The 19,269-nt window shown below is 41.7% G+C and overlaps 1 protein-coding gene across 1 annotated transcript in view; it reads right to left on the reverse strand.

Moving 5' to 3' along the window:
• ryr3 (ryanodine receptor 3) overlaps positions 1-19,269 on the reverse strand; it is a 133,819-nt gene that overhangs the window by 49,021 nt on the left and 65,529 nt on the right. Inside the window, exons 36-44 of the mRNA XM_069683579.1 lie at positions 18,993-19,205; positions 16,940-17,549; positions 15,092-15,292; positions 12,464-12,566; positions 11,798-11,932; positions 6,246-6,519; positions 6,027-6,141; positions 2,887-3,019; positions 204-307 (exon numbers count right to left, since the gene is read on the reverse strand). Of these exons, the coding sequence (XP_069539680.1) occupies positions 204-307; positions 2,887-3,019; positions 6,027-6,141; positions 6,246-6,519; positions 11,798-11,932; positions 12,464-12,566; positions 15,092-15,292; positions 16,940-17,549; positions 18,993-19,205 (1,888 nt within the window). The remainder of the gene's footprint in view (positions 1-203; positions 308-2,886; positions 3,020-6,026; positions 6,142-6,245; positions 6,520-11,797; positions 11,933-12,463; positions 12,567-15,091; positions 15,293-16,939; positions 17,550-18,992; positions 19,206-19,269) is intronic.

Below are 19,269 nucleotides of genomic sequence, written 5' to 3' on the forward strand. Positions count from 1 at the left end.
TTAAATAAACTTTCTGTATCAGTTTCATTAATAATCAACAAAAATTAGACACACAGCTTAAGAAATGCAAGCTGATATTCACCCTGTATTGAAGTGGTCCTCGGCAGAATTTAAATACTGGTTCGAGTATGAATTATTGGGTAATTGATGACAGCACATGTCCTCCTCAAACATGTTTTCATTTCTGTGCTGACGTTACAAACCTTCTCCAGATCGGGCTCCACCAGGGCCAGAGCCAGGCCGTTGTTGTCCATCACTGAAGATGCTGCAACATCCAGCGGAGTGGAGCCCCGCATAGCTTCAGAGGCTACACACACACACGCACAAACACACAAGCAAAATTTACATTAGTCCTAGTTAACAACAGGGGGCAGCCTATCTACATATACCATTATTATATTTTGCATTCTCTCTCCTGCAGCTCAGAGCATCAGGTCGTGTTTGGCGTTCAAACAGAGGCTGAATATTTTTTATTACCTCATTAATGTTTGACACTAAAAAAGAGTTGAAACATGGTCAGACTTTCAGAGGCAATTATAAAAGTAAAGTCTAAAGAAATGCTATACAGCATGTTTAATGCACTTGAATAGTACTGTAATGTAGCTCTATTGTATCTGTTCTTAATATGTACATGTTGTGTTTTAAGTGTTTTGAATGGTTTTAAAGTTGCCACCTTGTGTGTGTGTTACTCTGTGTTTTATATGGCATATACGGTATTTGCACACGCAAGTAGAGGTCTTCACGGGTCCACCGGAACCCTAGGATCCGGGAGCCTGAACATTATGCGTAATACCCAAGTGTATCCGAGACAACCCGGCCGTGATTAGAAAGCGCTGGTCATGATGAAAGAGAAAGTGCGACCGAAGTGCAGCTTTGGCCACAAGGTGGCAACAATGACCTGGCCGAGCGAGGGCTACAGCTGCTTTTGCTCAGGAGGTGAAGGGTCAGATCACAGGTCAGACTCGGACAACACGGATGATAGCAAACTAGAAATGCTAATGTTAGCAGCCGTCACGGCAAAGCGTAATCGTTATCATTGTTCAAGAGGACAAATAGTCCAAGTTATTTTTGTTATTCTAATATTATGACGGCAACGCTGCTTCTAAACGAGACGCTCATTTGTCATCCATCTGTGTGACAACAAGTGGACTTTAAATCTGAAATAACTAGTGGATTAGCTTAGCTGTTTATCAACACAACAACACGGCATGGATAACCGAAAACCTGGATGTGTTTTATGTAACTTTCTTGGCAAGGAGGATGAATTATATGCACGGTCAGGCACAGGGGAGAAGGCTACGTCACATTAGGTCGGACAAAAAGGTTTGTTTTGACAGATGACAGTCACTTGTTAAAAGCAACCAGCTGTGAAGTCGGTGCTGATCGGGTCTGTTTCGGCCAGCCAGGGTCAGGTCTGACATTTCTTGGTTCTGGTCCTGGCTTTCAAATAATTGACGGATCCCATTCGCTTCCGGGTTGTACATTTCCGGGTCTCTTTGGGTTTGGGCACAACATTTTGGACCCGTAGAGACCTCTACACGCAAGTCAAAGATACATTTTTGCCTTTTGCATGCAAAAAGTAGACAAAGTGTTTTATATTTATATTTATATTTAATAACTTATATTACTATAGTGCAGAACATATAAACCTTCACACACATGCACATGCACACATGGGTAGACAAAGCACTAATGGCAAAAGGAATAAATAAAGTACAATTAATATGTAATAAACTGGCTCAAAATATTTTTGTCTTGCCCTCGCTATTATATTGTTTGTTGTGTATTATTTGGTACCATCATATATTCTGTTAAGTGCATATTCAGTTTAGATCTGTGTCACTTTTAACGGACCTCTGTGTCCCCTGTCTACTACCATAACCATTATGGAGGCCGTAAGAAAACTACCCTGATGTTGCTCTGTGTTTCTACGTTTAAGTTAATGAATCATCTGCGACTCAGAGGGCAGAAACACTCCCTGGCCATATAAATGGCTTCATTCCCACCGGCCCACTTCTCCTAGAATTATTGTGCACACTGTTGCAGGGCGATTAAGATTACAAAATAAATCAGCAATTGCTTTATAATTAGAACAGTGTCCTTCATGCAAGGCTAACTTATCATCTGGGGCAATTAACCCAGAGATGAATAAACATTTATCCACAGATCACAAAAAGCGTGTCTCTCAGCACCTTCACTTTGAAGTATGAGATCCATGACGAAGCAAATATCAAATGTTTCATGTTAGGCGCAACATGTTTTCATTCATCTGTCTCCCCCGCTCCATGTGAACCGCTCCTCTTTCACAGGCTGCTGCTTTAGTTTACAGCAGCAGCAGCAGCAGCAGCAGCAAAAGCTCAGTGACTCATCAGTGCTGCCCTGCATGCCTAAATAACCGTCGTCCCTCATCTCCCTGCCTCCCTCCTCTCTCTATCACCTCCCTCCTTCTCAGCCCCTTTCTCTCTCAGAATGATACCCTGACATTATGTGGGCGATAAGTTTCTGTCGCACGTCAGTTAGCTGAAAAACTCCAGCAGAAAGTGGCTCCTATTGATTCCAGTCAACACTTTGCATCATTTTTGGAGCTGCAAAAGGGCAATTTTCGACTTCCTGGAGGGTGGTAAATACTTGAGGTATTTCAAAATGTCAAGGAATTCTTTCAATATTTCTTTCTTGCACTGCATACACTCTTACTGTCTCACAGTCTCATCTTCCTAGTTTGAATCTTCTTCTTTTATTACCCTCTGCTCACCCTTTATATTACATTTTGCCCATACATTATGAACACCCTGTTACCTTCTTTTAAAATGACCTACAATAACTGTGAATGATAACAATGCTGTAAGGCAACTGTGAGTTAATAACAGGAGTACTACAAGTGCTTACCAAGCCCGACACTGCTGTTCTCCAGCAGGTAGCTCAGGTGGTCAAACATGGCTTTCTGGTTCTGGCGGCTGATGCGACAGAAGTAGCACAAGAAACGACAACAGCTGGCCACCATCTTGGGGAAAGCGATCTCCTTTTGAAGGAAAAGAAAACATAAGAGACGTGCCAAGTCAGAAGAGATCCTACATTTATTTTTACTGATGTTTTCAAGCAGAAACAAGTTGCCAGAAATACTGCCCCCTGTAGTTGAATGTGTTCGCCAACTAATTAAACTCATTGTATACGAAAACATTATCATCATTTTATCCTTTAACCATTTGTGTGAAATGTTGACATTATTAGTGTGCGAATCTTTGATTGGTTATCTTATTAGGATGCCTCCTGGGCGCCTCCTTGTGGAGGTTTTTTCGGGCATGTCCAACTGAGAGGAGACCCAGAGCCCGTTGGAGGGATTATATATCCCACCTGGCCTGGGAACGCCTCGGGGTCCCCCAGGAGGAGCTGGAAAATTATGCTAGGAAGAGGGACGTCTGGGCTAACTTGCTTAGCGTGCTGCCACCGAAACCTGATCCCGGATAAGCGGAAGAAAAAGGATGGATTGATGGATGGAATTCTTGATTTTACTTGTAAAAGTCATGTTTAGAACGTCAAAATGACGCTTGACCACCAAATTCTGCTCAGTTCATCCTTGAGTCCCTGTACATGTTTGAGCCAAAATTGCAGAAATTCAATCAACACACTGACAAGGACAGGATGGACGGAAAATTGGACAACCCGAATCCTAACTCTTTGCAAGACCTTGAGTTGATTTGCCTGGCCTTCCCATAAATCATGCCCATCACCTTCAGACATCCTGAGGCTTGATTCGAACTGTTTGACACAGAATGCAGTGTCGTTTTTGGAGTCTTAGACACTCAGGTTTTAATGTGAATCTGAAACTCTTAAATATTCTCTAAAATGTACCGTCTGAGCCGGCCTGACATTGTTAAAAGAAGACATGTTTGAAGATGAAATCTAGCTTTTCCCATAAGAAGCAGTTTCCGGAGTTTAGGCAGAGTTGAATCTTTCTGATGTGTCTGGAGGCTGCAGAGTCTTTAATGTTTGCCTCTGACAAAAGCTTTAAGTGTACTCCATAAACACAATTTATTTGCTGTTTACACTCAACAGCTGGAAAATCATCTTACCTGCAAATCCTAACGCTTTTACCTCTGTGTCATGCTCATTGTATCTAGTTCTGCTCTTGGTTCAGGAGTATAAATCTAAGAGCGAAGTGTTTTTTTGCCCAAGCAGGAGATGAAAGTAAATTGCCTGAGGAAAGGAGGATAGATACCAGAGAGAGGGAGATCCTCGCCTAACCTCAAGCAAATATTCACTGCAATAAAAACACACTCATCATCATCGTAGTCGCCCTTATTCTTCAACTTTCAATCACGCATAATGCTTCCACTTCAAGGAATGTCACCTTTATAAATAAACACATGACCAGAAAATCCCTTACCCAACTAAATCCTGCTTTGATATTAAACCCTGCCAGGACTAAAACATTTGAGTCAATCAAGGAGTAAATATTGCAAACTTGATAAAAATTTACAAGCTGTGGTGATGCCACTTTATATGGCTACAGTTAGTGAAGTGCTCGTATCAAGTAGCAGTTAACTGGTGCTGGAATTTATCTGTGAGAAGGCGTGATCAGACTGCCCGAGTCAGATGTGAAGGCCTGAATGTCTCCCTGAGGTCTCTCTGTCTGAGGTTCAATTGCCGCTTGGCACCGGGCGCAACATTAAATCACAACCTTCTCTTCCAGCTTCTGTCAGCACTGCCCAAAAAGGAGAGGCTGGAGAGGGCCCCCCTCTGACCCTCTCATACCCTCCTATGCCTGGTTTACTCCTCTGACCTCTCCATTACCCCTGTGGTTTCTCTGTTATAAGGTTGTTTATTTGGCCTACGTATCCTACTTAGGATTACATTTGTTTTTCTGACATCAGTATACAAGATATAACACATAAAAAGTTGAGACTCTGGAGTGCAGTCAATATCATGCAAATCTGATTTATAGCAAATGTTGAGGCAACCAATATGTTTGAAAGGGATACACACAGCTCTGTAGAAAGAGCCCACTCCAAATGTTCCTTAAATCAGCCTCTCTCTCTTCATGTCATGGCCAGCCCAATCCAGATGTGTGAACCCCATTGAAAACGTCATGAACGTGATCAAGAGGAAGATGGATGGTCGCAAGCCATCGAACAATGCCGCTTGAATTTTTGCTCCGAGAGTGGCCCTAATGTTACCCAACAACATGTGAAAGACTTCCAAGGCGCATGAACGCTGTCATTAAGAACCAGGTTATTCCACCAAACATTGGTTTGTGAACTCTTCCTGAGTTACAACATCAGTATTCAGAACATGAACTTGTTTTCTTTGCCTTATTTGAGGACTGAAAAACATATTGAATCTTTTGGTTCTCTTAACCAGTCGACATTTTCTGCAAATAAAAGACCTCAATGAGAATATTTCAATTGGACGTTGTTTACAATAAAACAAAAGTTAATTTCACACAACCAGAGAAAAACAGATTTTTGCAGCGGTCTCTTAATTTTTTCCGGAGCTGTATTTCACCGTTAATGATTTCAGATACTGTACGTCCCCTATATTTCTGGGAGTTGTTTATGAACTAGGTTTCTATCTTTCTAAATGCCAGGTTCCTTAAAAAAGGTTCCCTAAGGGGTTTTCTTGTAAACAAAATATAGTTAAATATAGTTACATTTACATACAGTGTTTCTCACCAAAAGGATTATGTTCATTCTTCAAGTCTAACAAACCTGTAAAATGTATTTCCTTCCGCACAAATCAGTTACAGAGTAGAGAAGATTGTAAATCCAGCATTTTTTTTATATTGTCCTTTTTGTATAAGACGACAAAACAACAGGAAAAACTGAAAAAGTAAAATCTAGTTTTATAATACTTTTATAAGATTTTGGAAGAGGTCAAGAAGAAAGACAATACGCTTCACATCCAGTTACAACTCTATGTACTGTAACTCTATGTAACTCTGATGGTTTGTCATCTCTTTGTAATTATAAGAAGAGCTAAAACAGACCATGAAGCAAGTCTCAAGTCATAACGCGGCCATGCCTTTGTACCTGTGACTTGTCTCCTCCCAGCACGTTGACCATGACCTCCATGACGGTCTCATGCATGCCCAGCACTCTCATCAGGTTGGGATGCTGGTAGAAAACCTTGTTGTTCATGATGTCGCTGCAAACAAAAGAAAGTCGATATGACATGTAACAGCACGGTATACAGCACGCTGAAAAATGAGATAGAGATGTTTCCATGTTTATTGCAACATCTTCTCTTACCCAAGTCCATCAATCATGAGTTTTTCCTCCTCCTTCCCCATGCGGACTGACAGCAGAGACCTGATCTGACCCAGAGATACCAGCAGGTTAATAGCATCCTGCACAGAAGCGGCACTGATGGTGTAGGATTTCTTCATGGCCCGGAGCAGCTCCCCGATACCATCGTACTGCCTCCTTAGCAGGCTGAACATCACTCGGACCAGCTCTGGGTCCTGGATGTGAGACTCCTGAGCCCAGCTGGTGATGGTCTGAGAGATCAGCTCCTTCAGGTTGGCTGGAGAAGTGAGAGCACAACATTGCAGTGAATAATGGTGGAGAGGCAGTAAAGTTTCTGTTCCAGCACACTTCAAAAGCACTAAAGAAACAGTGTGTTCCTGTGCATAATGTAGCTTGTTTTGCTCCTGGTTTATATACTGATGTCTATAAAAAGGTATGCCTGTAACTGTTTGACTGAAAAACAGACACATCTGTTAGAGACAGGTGAATCATTAGAGAGGGAATCTCTGTCTGAGAACAAAGGAAATCTCAGATCCACAAAGGAGGCAAATAAAAGTATAAGACTGAAACAAAAACTCTCTCCCAATCAAGGTCTGCCGCGATGTAAACACAAAATAACTAAACATAAATCTGGCTCCTCAGCCGCAAAATGTTCAACTACCTTCAACAGCTAGTCACTAATGATGTCTGCCTTCTGTTTGCAGTTGAGTACAGTGGGTTTTTAGAGCTTTTATGTGACAAAACAGCCGCCTGTTGAGCTTGAAAACAATGCTATGAGTGCAGTGAGAGTGAACCAAAACAGTGAAGTTAAACAATGAGATGCTACAAAGCGCTGTAATCTGAGGGGAGCAGCAATTATAAGCAATAATTCTCTGTAGATTCATCACTAGAAACTCATTTTACAGAGTTTTCTCGTTTCACACATTGTTAAAAAATGTCCATTAGAGCAACAATAAAAAGCATGCCATTTCATTTTACTAACATATAAAGGGATTACTTCATGCTTACCTTTATATCATTTAGCAACACTGACTTGAAAAGTTGTTTAACGCAGCTCAAAAAAAAACCATTCAGATAAAGCCGCATCAATAAAGAGCATCCTGCTGCATTTCTAACAAACTGGAACTCATTAAAACTTTGTAGGGCGATAAAACAGCAGACTGTGACTCAAGTCAGTTTATCTGCGCGTGGCTCTGTGCCTACACCTTCGAAAAATATGCCAGGTTTACAACAGGTGTCCGGTTGTGCATGTACAATGAAGTAACACTTTTAGACTTGCAGTCCTATATGCATGCCATAGATAAGTTAAGGTACTCGAGCTGGGTTGTTATTTTCTCCTTTGCAGGAATCGAGGAAACGCTCTCACACACAAACATATAGTATAGGGAAAACACCGATTCCCAGGACAATAAGAAGGTAAAACTTTTTTTGACATAGAATAACTCTGTAGAACGACAGCCCTGCTCAAGAACACCACACTGGCTTGTTTATACTCATTAGAATGCAAAGTCTAGCAAACAGAAAATACAATATTCTGTGTATGTAATAAATATGCTGAGGCCAGCTCGTTCAGCAAGCGATGCTCCAGGTCCCACCATGTGCTGCATATCATCTTAACATTCAAAACAATGGTTAATTGTCTCTATATGATTCTATTTTAGTTTTTCTGTATTATTTATAAGTTTTGTGATACCACTGCTGTATTCTCTTTTCCACTGTTTCAGTGGAGGTTTGTCTTTAAAGTGGTAATCTCGAAGATCTCAGTTTCGTTGTCTTTGGTGACACCTATGATGATACATGGTAACTGCCGTAGCACACTTCCCAGATATCCAGACAGTGTTGCATGTGTGACGTCCACGGTTGGCTCCGGTTGTAACTCTTGATTTTCCTGGCTGACGGTTGCTTTCCTTTTCAGACTGTTTGCTTCATCTGAGCGTCGAGTTTGTTTCTTTTTCTTTGGATTTTCACTTATTTTTGAAGTTGTATCTGTAGTCATCCATCTTTTCTTTCTTTGTTCAGCCATAGTAGATTACTGTTTACTCGCATCACTCGCAGAGAGCGGAAAAGCAGCCGCTTAGCTCCGCCTACCCTCTCTGGCAGACCAACCACTGCTAGGGGATGGAAAACGCGTCACTAACTGGGCGCAACTTGTGATTTGGCGAAAGTCGCACTAGACACCTAGTCTGTCATAATACTATATACTGCAAATGCAAAGGCTTTCATCAGTGGGCCATAGGCTTAATCAGAATTGTGTTATCTCATTGGGCGATAGATAGTGACTTAACAGACATTTATTTAAATGAAAATCTTGAGATTGTATCTTCAAAATAAAGTATTTCATTAGCAACATCAGTTGGTATTTCAATGGGTATATGTGTGTATTCTGTTATCTGTTTGGAGTTGAAAGGCAACAGTTTGTATTATAAGAATAATGCATGCAGAACTATCTATAAAAAAAACAAACGTAGATGCACATTTTTTTCTGCTTCTAATCAAACATGCATGATTTAGATAGAGGCCACAGAACAGCCATATCAGCCGTCCATCAATGTGATTATTAAATTTACATTTGTTATACAGGAATTTAGCGATTTAAAAAAACAACAGTAAAGTGGGTGAAATGTGGAGGAGGCAAAAATGTCTGCATCATCTAAATAAAGAGCATCAAATGAGAAGCTAAAGAGGAGCAACAACAGTGCAAAGATGCCAGGATAGATTTAACATAACGTGTGATGCTGGGAAAATGTGTTTAATCAGTGAGCAAAATCAACAAGCAAGAAAAAAGTGCTGAGTTCAGGAACAGAGTAAAGCAGGGGTTAGTAGTGTTGCTGAATGCACTTATTGTAAGTCTATTTGGATAAATGCATCAGCTAAATGAATGTAATGTAATGAAACAATGCAATCAATAATACTGCACTGTTCTGCCTCATACACTAACCTCACTCACTCATCATTCAGCAAATCCTTGACTCTAAAATGTTGCAATTAGAAGATTATTGATGAGTTTTTGAGCAAAATGCAGCGTCTAAATAGCTGCGACTCTGCTCAACCTCTTTGTCCCTCCAGTAGATCGACTTATAAAAGACGTCCGTATAATTGACTTTTGTTTAACTTTCAAACTTTTGACTCCAGAGAGAGTACCTCGGGAGAAAACGCCGTTAACTGTTTCCAAAGACGGTTCGATAACAGCTTTGTGCTCTGTTTCCCAGGCACCTCAGAAAGGTTTCTAATTTAAAAAAGGAATAACATGGGATGTCCTATACAGAACACACAATGGATGAAAGTCAAACTGTAGCCCAGGAGGGTTTTAAGGGGTAAAGTCTGGGCGATCTTCATTTCACAAGTGTTTACAAACTTTAATCTTACTGACAAGCAACAATATAAGAGAGAACAAGTACAGAGGAACTCAGTGAACTCTACTGATAAATGTAGAGGCTGTAGCTAAATGCTGTACCTCTCCAACTGATAACATTATTATTCTGTTATCGCTGAACTTTGAGAGTTTAAGTCCAACATCTGTACAAACAAAGGGTCAGATTCAAGCAGAATACTAATGAGATACAAGACTGATACAAAGAGAGAGGAAGGGAGGGAGCCAGCTGCCCCGAAGGTGAGTATCTCACAGATTCACATCTGCTCTGCATCGTCCCAAACAGCCGCTCACACTGGAGTTATCACAAACACATAAAAGTACCCAGTCTGCAAGCTGATCTGCAAATGGCAACATGCAATCAGTGCGGGGGCCACTTACAAAAACATTCAAGTTTCAGAGCTGCTCCTAAATGCACTTTCAGCACAGACCAAACACAGAGCTAGCTGCACAGAATGAACTGTTACTTTTATAGATATCAAAGCTTTATTTTTTTCTAAAGGCAGCGTTGCCTAATTTAACCAGGTAACATTTAATTTAGAGATAGACCGATATGGTTTTTTTCAGGGCCAATACCGATACTGATTATTAGTAGTCAAGGAGGCCGATAACCGAAATTTGAAGCTGATATTCATTTGCAGTAAGAGTGAAAATATTGGTGTCAAAATTTTGAATAATACAAACTCCAACACTTAACTTTGTTTAAATGCCTTTAAGCATATGCATCAGAGCCAAAATATCCCAGTTTTAAATTGATCTCCTATTGGCCGTCGGATTAAAAAAAAAGAAAGAAAAAAAAGGCCGATGCCGATATGCGTCAAAATGCCGAATATCGGCGACGATAATCAGCCCGGCCGATAATCGGTCTATCCCTAATTTAATTACTGAAAAGATAACTGTATTTTTAAGCTAATATGAATCATGTAAACAAATTCTATTAAAGACCACCTCCAGTGCAAATCAAGTGTTTAACCTCGTAGACATCTCCATGTGGTGTTCTTCATGTGCTACAAGACATATCAGGGACAACATAAGCAGTCATCTGTGGGCGTGTGGAGACCTGCCCCAACCCTGAGTCTCGACCCTCAGGTTCCTGACGGCTCCGGCTGACTCGACCCCATTCGATCCCACTCTCATCCCGCACTACTTCGACCCCTTCTCATCCCACATAACCTCGACCCTTTAGCACATTCCAAATAAACTACTTTAATACTGTAACAATGGCGTGGTTTTGTCAGTGAATTGTTTAACAGGTATTTCAGCTATTATGTCACATTATGTGTGTAATGCACAGCTCTTAATAATATGATGTTGCCATTGTGCTTTTTAACAGCTCAAAAGGCTTTAGGATTTCAGGATCAAGGCAGTTACGGAGGGAATGAATTAGTCATTTGATATAGTTGTATTGTAATGCTGAATAGTGATGCAGATCCATCATAATCCTCCTGAATCCCATCATCTGTCCACTTAAAAAGCTTTTCAATAATGCAGGCCAGGTGTGACAAGCTGGAGGAGGGCATTAAAATTTAGAGCAGAGTCGAACAGCGGCTGTCCATTAGTCTTCTGTTATTTGAAACAGAACATGGCCATGCTTTCAGCAAAGGGCAGCGGGAATGAATATTGAAATCACTGAGCTCAGGTGGAGCAGTCATCCATCTTATCCACACATACCCACCACATTTATGTATATAAGCCCTGCTCACAGTGCTTGAGCAAAATGTCAGGGTTATATTATTAAAAATCAGAAAAAGCTGCTTTTTCTGGATCGGTCCAGAGAAGTTCTGTACTAAATTTGGTGACCTTTTTAACATATCTGTAGGAGGAGTAGGACATTGGATGTAAGAAACACATTGGAAAAAAATGGCAAAGGTTAAATTTCTTCCTAAATGGGCGTGGCTAGTTGGATAGATTTGTCTGGGCCCACAGGGTATGGGGAAAAATATGACTTCTGAGACCTGCAATTGCAAAATGACAGGCCAAAAAGTTTGTTCTGATGCCACTATCTGGCTTAATTGCACCAAATTTATCAGTCAACTCCATAGACTCTGCAGCAATACAAATGCTGTGAAGTTTATGGGTAAACAGTTATTGATGAATGCGAAGGATGGATAAGGTAAGTTGTCTTATGTTAGTACACATTTATTTTACCAGGCCGTTATTCTCTGTGGTGTTCAGAGGCACTTACTGGGAGCAGCCTGTTCCTGCTCTGTGGGCTCCTCTTCTGTCTTCTGAGGTGGACCTTTGATCTTGTAGAGTAAGGCGAGGAGACGGCCTTTTATCGAAGTGTCCTGCTCCTCCTCCTCCTCCTCAATGGGAATTCCTGCATGGGGAAACTTATTTCTGTAAGGCACTCACAATTAGGCATTTTGGGGGGAATTCACTAAAGGTTTACATGGCTTTAGCGCCCTCTAAACCTGTGCAAATGACACATTCTCCAAGCACACGTAGAGGTGCACCCCAAAGTGTGCTGCAAAGCAAACAGCGCCTCTGTGCTCCGGTGCCATTTGCACGTATTTAAATTAGTTATTATGAAGACATTCGGGGCAAATTTAAAGCGCCTAATTCACAAACACCAGCGCCAACATTGAATATCATCAATTTGCTTTGTGAATGGGACCTTGAGACGGAGCTGGTCCAATGATGCGCAATTTATGGTGCTATCAGCAGCCACAATTCATTCTTAGTGAATTCCCCCCTTTGTGTCTTAAGAACATTAATGCAGACAATATACAGTCTCCTTAGACGATGCTTTAAGGGGCTTATTGTGGTGTTTTCCTATTTCTGATACAAGATAAGGGTCAATATGTATGAGGGACTATAAATTGAAATCAACAATGTTTGTAGACTCTACCACAGTGCAGTCGCAGCTCTTCATGGAAGGAGTTGAGTTCATCCTGGATCTCTTCAGGACAGGGGCAGTCCTCCCCGGCTTCGAAATTCAACAGGATGTTGATCTGCAGGAAACAGACACACAGAAAGTTAGAGAGTGCAGTGCAGTGAGGAAGGGAATATAAAAAATGGTGTTTACAGGGCAGGAGGGACGGGCAGAGGGAGGCAGAAATAAGCAAAAAAGCACACAAGCGTGTGAAGGATGAATAAAACGACGGCACACAGGGAGGACAGCACCATTGTTATTCTGAGTCACACTCAGCAGCAGAAACGCTCATGTAGTCTCCTGCAGTGAGTCGCAAACGGGCTTTCAGCTAGAATAAATGCAGAGAGGAATAGTCTGACAAGTGAATACTGAAACCTTTACAATAATTATTAATCACATAACCTCAATCAATCATGATAAATATCTACAAATCTGCTGTGTTTGCGGTGTGCCACAAGCTAACTTTAAAATAGACTAAATATAAATGAGATGCGTCCTCCGGCTGAGCAGATGCAGAGTCCAGTTTAGGCAATTCTCAAGTCTATTTCAGGCTGAGCTTTTTAATAAACCATGAAAGCAACATACAGCAATCTCAGAGAGAGCTTCCTACAGTATGCACCTGCTGCTGACCACTACACTACTTATTTTTCAGGGATCAGAGTGTGGCTGTCGAGGTGTGCTTATCTGCAAGGTTTAAACATTCAGAGAAGAGGAAGCTTTGCAGTTTTGCAGTTCTAAATTTTCCTCTTACTCTTTGAGATCCCGCTGCGTGGTACGCAAGAGCTCCGCTCGGCACAAAAGCGACTGATCTAAAAATCAAACAGCAGAGAGACGACCAGGACTCTCTGGCTAGCAGGCAGGAAGAATAATGTTGCACCTCTCTCTTCTTCTTAAGTCTGGCTGTGAGACACCCTGAGAGAAAAGCGGATGTTAAAAGGGGCCCACTCATTAGGATCTGAGCCCCTGGCACTTCAGTGAGCTGACGCAGTTATTACACACTGAGCTGAAAAATACTGAGTCACAAAGCAGCACGATCACAGGCTCTCAGCAAACATTTCATGTGCTTCTATGTAGGCCTTTTAGAGATTGAAAACAGCAGAAAGCAGGAATTTAGTTTCTAAATTGGAAATGGAATACTTTGTTACTACGTTTTAAAAGGAGCAAGGAATTTGCATATAAAAATGCAGAACTAGGTTTGCCTAGGTCTCCAGCACTGCATCAAGGTTGATGTCTATGTTATGTGTTTATGTAAGAACAATCTGTAAATCCAGATCCTGTATTTTATCCTAAGAAATCCAGAATTAGCTGTGTAATAACATACTGTAATCGATGTAAGCTTGAGTAAAACGTAAGTAATAAAAGCACCTCATGAAGAGTAGCAGGTTCCAGAGAAAAAAACGTATGTTAATCCAAATAAACAATCGGAGTTACACGGTCCAGTCTGCCCCCAGAGAGACCATGGCCCTGATGACACGGCACGACGAAACCTGAGTCTGACCTCTTGAAAGTAAAAAAAGGCCTTATTGCTTCAACATCTGTTGTGAGAGTGAATAAACTCTGAGGGGATATTTTGGTTTGAAAGGTTCAGATAGCGCAGACTGTCCTGTCTGCTCGTTTGGTTTGGGTTGTCTATCAGCATCTATCCCTGGTCTATGATTTTTTTGTCGATTAATCTCATGATTATTTTTCGATTAGTCGATTAAAGGAGCAAACCATAGCTTGGGGAAAAGTTGTTCAAACAGTTTGTGGTTTCTACATTCCTACAACACCCAGCGTGCATTGCGCCCCTCCCTCTGAAAGGAGCGGCCCAGCGAGAGACACTGGAGTGAAATACTACCGTTTTCACTGCAGGCAATGGCTCAGAGCGGTACAGAATTCGGAATAAGACGAGAATATACCGGTTGATCGTCTTAAAAATCTTCAGGTCTGCAGTCTACATTTCAAACCTGACGATTTTGAATGAGACATGACATGGGAGGCGGGCGTCCTAGATTGAGGAAGTGTTGTTTAGCGAGCTCCCTGGCCTCTGCCAGATGCCGCATTTTACGTAGTCTGGCCGAGGTTTTCCAGGGCCCACTGGAGCAGCCGATAGTGTCCTCCAAAGGCACATTGGCGAACTGGCCCTTTAATGTAATTGCACTGAACCGTGCAGACTATTTCAGGCATCAATAAGTGGATAGTTTCCTACAATATATCGTAACCTATAAACTCACTATAAATTAAAAAAAAGTTTAACACAGTGCAGCTAAAATTTCCCCGTTGGGGCTAATAACAATTTTCTGCTGGTAAATGTCAGCTGTTTAACTCTCGATGCACAGTCCTCTCAGTCCAAGTTCAATTAAGCCTCACATATGGCTCAACCTCCCCTTTGGGAACACGGGCTGAAAATAAAGAGAGAAAGGAATCCTAAAAGGCCCTCCGAGAGCTGCAAAATGCTGTGCTTCGGTCTCTGCCTCTGACGCAGCTCCAGTCAAGGTCATTGATTTTTTTCACCCTTAGGCTCATTCTCGGTTTTTGTTTCCATATAATACTGCAAACAACCCTGAACATAAATCACATCTCAAAGAGGGTGTAAACACTTTCTCCCACGCTGCGGTGCTGTACCTGCTCATGCGGAGGCGAACGAAACTCTTTAGTCTTCTTGGCGGTGACGGCGGCGGACATGTTGAGCGCCAGCATCAGCTCGTTGTATCTGAACTTCTGGTTGAACTGCAGCTTGGACACAAAGCTGTCGGAGAAGGAGACGATGGACTCGATGCGGTGCTTCAGCTCGCAGTCGCAGAAGTAGTGCAGCAGCTCACACATCTGAAAACAACAGACACCCATTAGAATCAAAGAGGGTGATTAACAGAACATTTCTCTTTCTTTCCCTTTGTAAGTTTTTGGATTAACGTGTTTCATATCAACTGATTGAACTTTATTTGTAGATTAAACACAGAGAAAAGTCTTATATTATTGTAATTTCTAAGGGATTATCTGCCTCTATCTCCATAATGCAAAGATTAAAGCTGTGTGAAAGGAGAAGTTTGGTATTTTCAAACTTGGGCCCTACTTTTATGAATTTGGGCAGAGGAACAAGAACTTTTGGAATCGGTCCAGTAGATAGCCTACGATGTAGCCGCGATACGGCCGTAATGGCTGCAACATAATCCCCTGGGCCAATTGCGCCCGATTAAAGTACGTCCACTAAAAGTGCTTGTTTTTGCCACTGACAGGCACAGATTGGTACCCCAGGTGTGTGACAACATTGATCCCTACAAAGATCGGCCTTTTTTAAAGAGTAAGATCCTTTTTGTGTAACCAGAAACAGAACTCTCCTACCAATCTTCGGGTGGTAAGATGTTACCTGAAAAGGACGGTGGAAACATGAGTTTTAGTCGGAGAGAGGATTTTGGTAGAGATTGTTGTGTTGGTGTACAGAAAGCGCAGGTTAGTGTATTTGTTTAATCCTCCTCTGCCTGTTTAATTTATTTTCTTTTACATTTTTATTTGCACATATACACGCGTACAAAAAGAGACGATAACAATATTAGTAAAAAGATTAACATTGTGCCGGAGAGGTTAGAAGCCAAAAAAGGCTTGTGAAGATACCTACCCTAGTAAATATCAATAAATAAAAGAACTTTGCAAAGTTTCTTAATTTCCTGTTGCTCCTCAATCTCTCTCTCCTTGCTCTCTCTTCAATTTCTATGAGCACTTCGTCCGTATACTCTGGCTCAAATAAATAGGCACGGCCAAATTCAAATGCCTCATCTTCATCGTCGAAATCAGGTAAATATTCAGCCATGGCTTTTGAAATATATTCCTGCAGTCCTCTACGTAAACAAATCCTCTCTCCAACTCTAACTCACGTGGGATTTCAGAGCATGGCTTCTCCTTGAGCGAGAGTTCTGTTTGTGGTTACACAAAAAGGATCTTACTCTTTTGAATTAGGCCAATCTTTGTAGGGATCATTTCTGTAATGTTGTCAGACACCCGGATTAACAATCTGAGCCTGTCAGTGGCAAAAACAAGCACTTTTAGTGGACGTACTTTGATTGGGCGCGATTGCCCCAGGGGATTATATTGTAGCCTTTGCGGAGGCCATCTACTGGACTGATTCCAAAAGTTTTTGTTCCTATGAGTCATTTCGACAGCCAAATTTGTAAAAGGTTTAAAAGTTTAAAAATACTGAACTTCTCCTTTAAGTAACTTGTTGTTTACAGAATTGTGGGCTTTTTGTCATTGATAGGAACATTAGTATTCAACCACTGCCTTCCTGCACTCATGCAGTCACTTCCTATAAGAGATAAATCATAAACGCACAGAGCAGCTGATAAATGAGGAGTTAGTGTACCAAATCAGATGAAGGCAAATACGATGGGTAAAATTAGAATTTAATTAAAGCTTTGGCATAAAAATTGATGGACTTTTTTAAATATGTGTGCCAAGTTTTCATGATCATTAATTTACCTGGTGTTTGACAGACTCAGGCAGCGACTTCTCCAGCAGACCTTTAACCAGCGGTTTGCTGTCCTTCGTCTCCTCCTCTCCCGCTTCAACGGCCTTCTCCTCGTTCTTGCTCACCTCCTCCTTCTCCCCGGCCACAGCCACCTCATCCCCCTTGCCTTCCTCACCCTCCTTGGACTCTCCGAACACATTGGGGTCGATCAGGAGGAGGATCAGTCTCACCTCCTCGCTCGTTAGGACTCCCATGATTAACAGCGTTCCAATCAGCTTGAGGATGGGGACAAACTGGTACTGCACGCTGCCGCCTACCGGGTCTCGGATGTGCGTGCCTCCGCCCTGCACAGCCTCGGTGAGCATGCTGATGGCTTTCTCTTTCAGGATGCCCAGAGGGATCTGCGGGCTGTAGAGGTACTGGTGGCGCTTAGTGCTGATGATGCCGACAGGAGAGAAGTTAACCCGAGGTTTGAGGGAGGTGCTGAGGCTCACACCAGGCAGCGAGTGGCGCTTGGACTCATCAGGGAACAGCTTGATGGAGCGAGTCTCGTCCGTCACGGGGATGATGAACTCGTTGTTCATCATTAGGCGAGCCTCCTTTGCGGTTTCAAGATGGATGCTGCCGTTGAGAAGAAGAAGCGGTTCAATCATTGCACACATCTGGAGGCATTAACCATTATTACTTCTCAGGAAATCACCATTCTCTAGTCTGATAAGTTTAAAAATAACTTTCCATAAATGATATGAATGTGCAACTGGTGAGATTTATTGAACCCCAGAGCACAAAATTACCATAATATATCTGCAGGAGATGACAGCGTTGTTAATCAATAACAATGACTCAGCAATTACCTGGATGGATGCTGAGAAGCTAAGCTCTTTAACTCTTGTGGTCCATAGAAACAGATTATCTACACACAGGGATGTTAACACCCACTGTTTAAAATCGCATTTGAAGGTATCAAAGTGCCAGGTGACATTCACAGTGTCTGATTTATCTCAATTATGTCTGTCTTTGTTGTTAAATCCAGATTTTTTTGACATTATTGGAAGAAAAGACGGATTGGATTACACTAGGTGTGTGCAGGCAACACAAATACATCACAGAAGCATTAATACGATAAATTATAACACATTTTATGTGCTGCTCCATCACTTTGAAAGTTAATGGTGTTTAAAAAATGTATGATTCTATCGATCAGGATTAGAGTCTGTGTTTTAAGTGTTTAACCTTGTAAACATCTCCATGAGGTGTTCTTCATGTGCTACAAGACACATCAGGGACAACATCAGCAGTCCTCTCCATGGCTGGGCCTGTCTGCTTTTAAACTGCAGTGTACCAAAGACAGGCTGAACAACACGTTTTCAGATTGGCAGGTTTGAGACTTCACAAACCTAAGGAGCCAATCCCGTTAATGGACGGGGTGACGCTATGCATATCATTATGTGTAACCTATGGCAACCACTTTGGCGATGTGCAAGCCAGCTGTAACCGTCATGGTCATTTTTGCAAACTCACTACTGACTACTAACGTTAGCATTACTTCTACTAATTACCACATTTCAAGCTAGCTAAGTTTCAACAAGTTGCCACTAAACGATGGCAGAGACAAGTTTTGTTTTCACAACAGAGGGGGCGGTTGGAAGTTTGCATCGTGGGCGGGGACTATGCAGATTCAGGAATTTTGGATGAGGAGAGGAGGAGGAGATGCCTTGGGAGGATTTTTACAATGTAATTAAACATATTTTTTAAGGTAATTAAATGTATTATTTCAAGCAGAGCATTTTATATGTCTTCAAATATGACTGAAAATAATCTTTTTTCTTGTTTTGATGCATGAAAGTTGAGGTAATTCAATTTAAAAAATGTGCAGACTTTTTTTGTTATTGAAAGCTGCATTCATTTAGTCTCCCACTCTCAATTTCTCAAACGCAGACAAAACAAGCTAATTGTATTAAACTGCTTGAGGGCAAAGATGAATAAAAAAAATAATAAAAAAAGCTATTAAAGACTTTGTTATCATGTTAAATTTAATCAATCAACCAACTGTGTCTACTGCACCTGATGAGAACGTTGTAGAAGCCCTCTCTCAGCATGCCAGACAGGTACTGGTTGTCGATGGTGTAGAGGAGCTGGGATTGGTCCAAGTGGCTGCAGAGGGCGTGAGCAACGCGGGTGTTTCCCAGGGCACAGAGGGCACAGTACAGCTTCAGTGTGTGATAGTGGAACTTTCTCAGGTCTTCATCCTCAGATAACTCCAGGATGTCCATACACCTTAAAGAAAGCAGGAAAAGATTAGGGGCAATGCAGAAGCACGGGGCATTTACACTGCAGCAGT

The sequence above is a fragment of the Semicossyphus pulcher genome, unplaced genomic scaffold (genome assembly GCF_022749685.1).
Source record: "Semicossyphus pulcher isolate SPU_LCO1_2020_fin unplaced genomic scaffold, fSemPul1.0.p SCAF_11, whole genome shotgun sequence".
NCBI classification, from domain to species: Eukaryota; Metazoa; Chordata; class Actinopteri; order Labriformes; family Labridae; genus Semicossyphus; species Semicossyphus pulcher.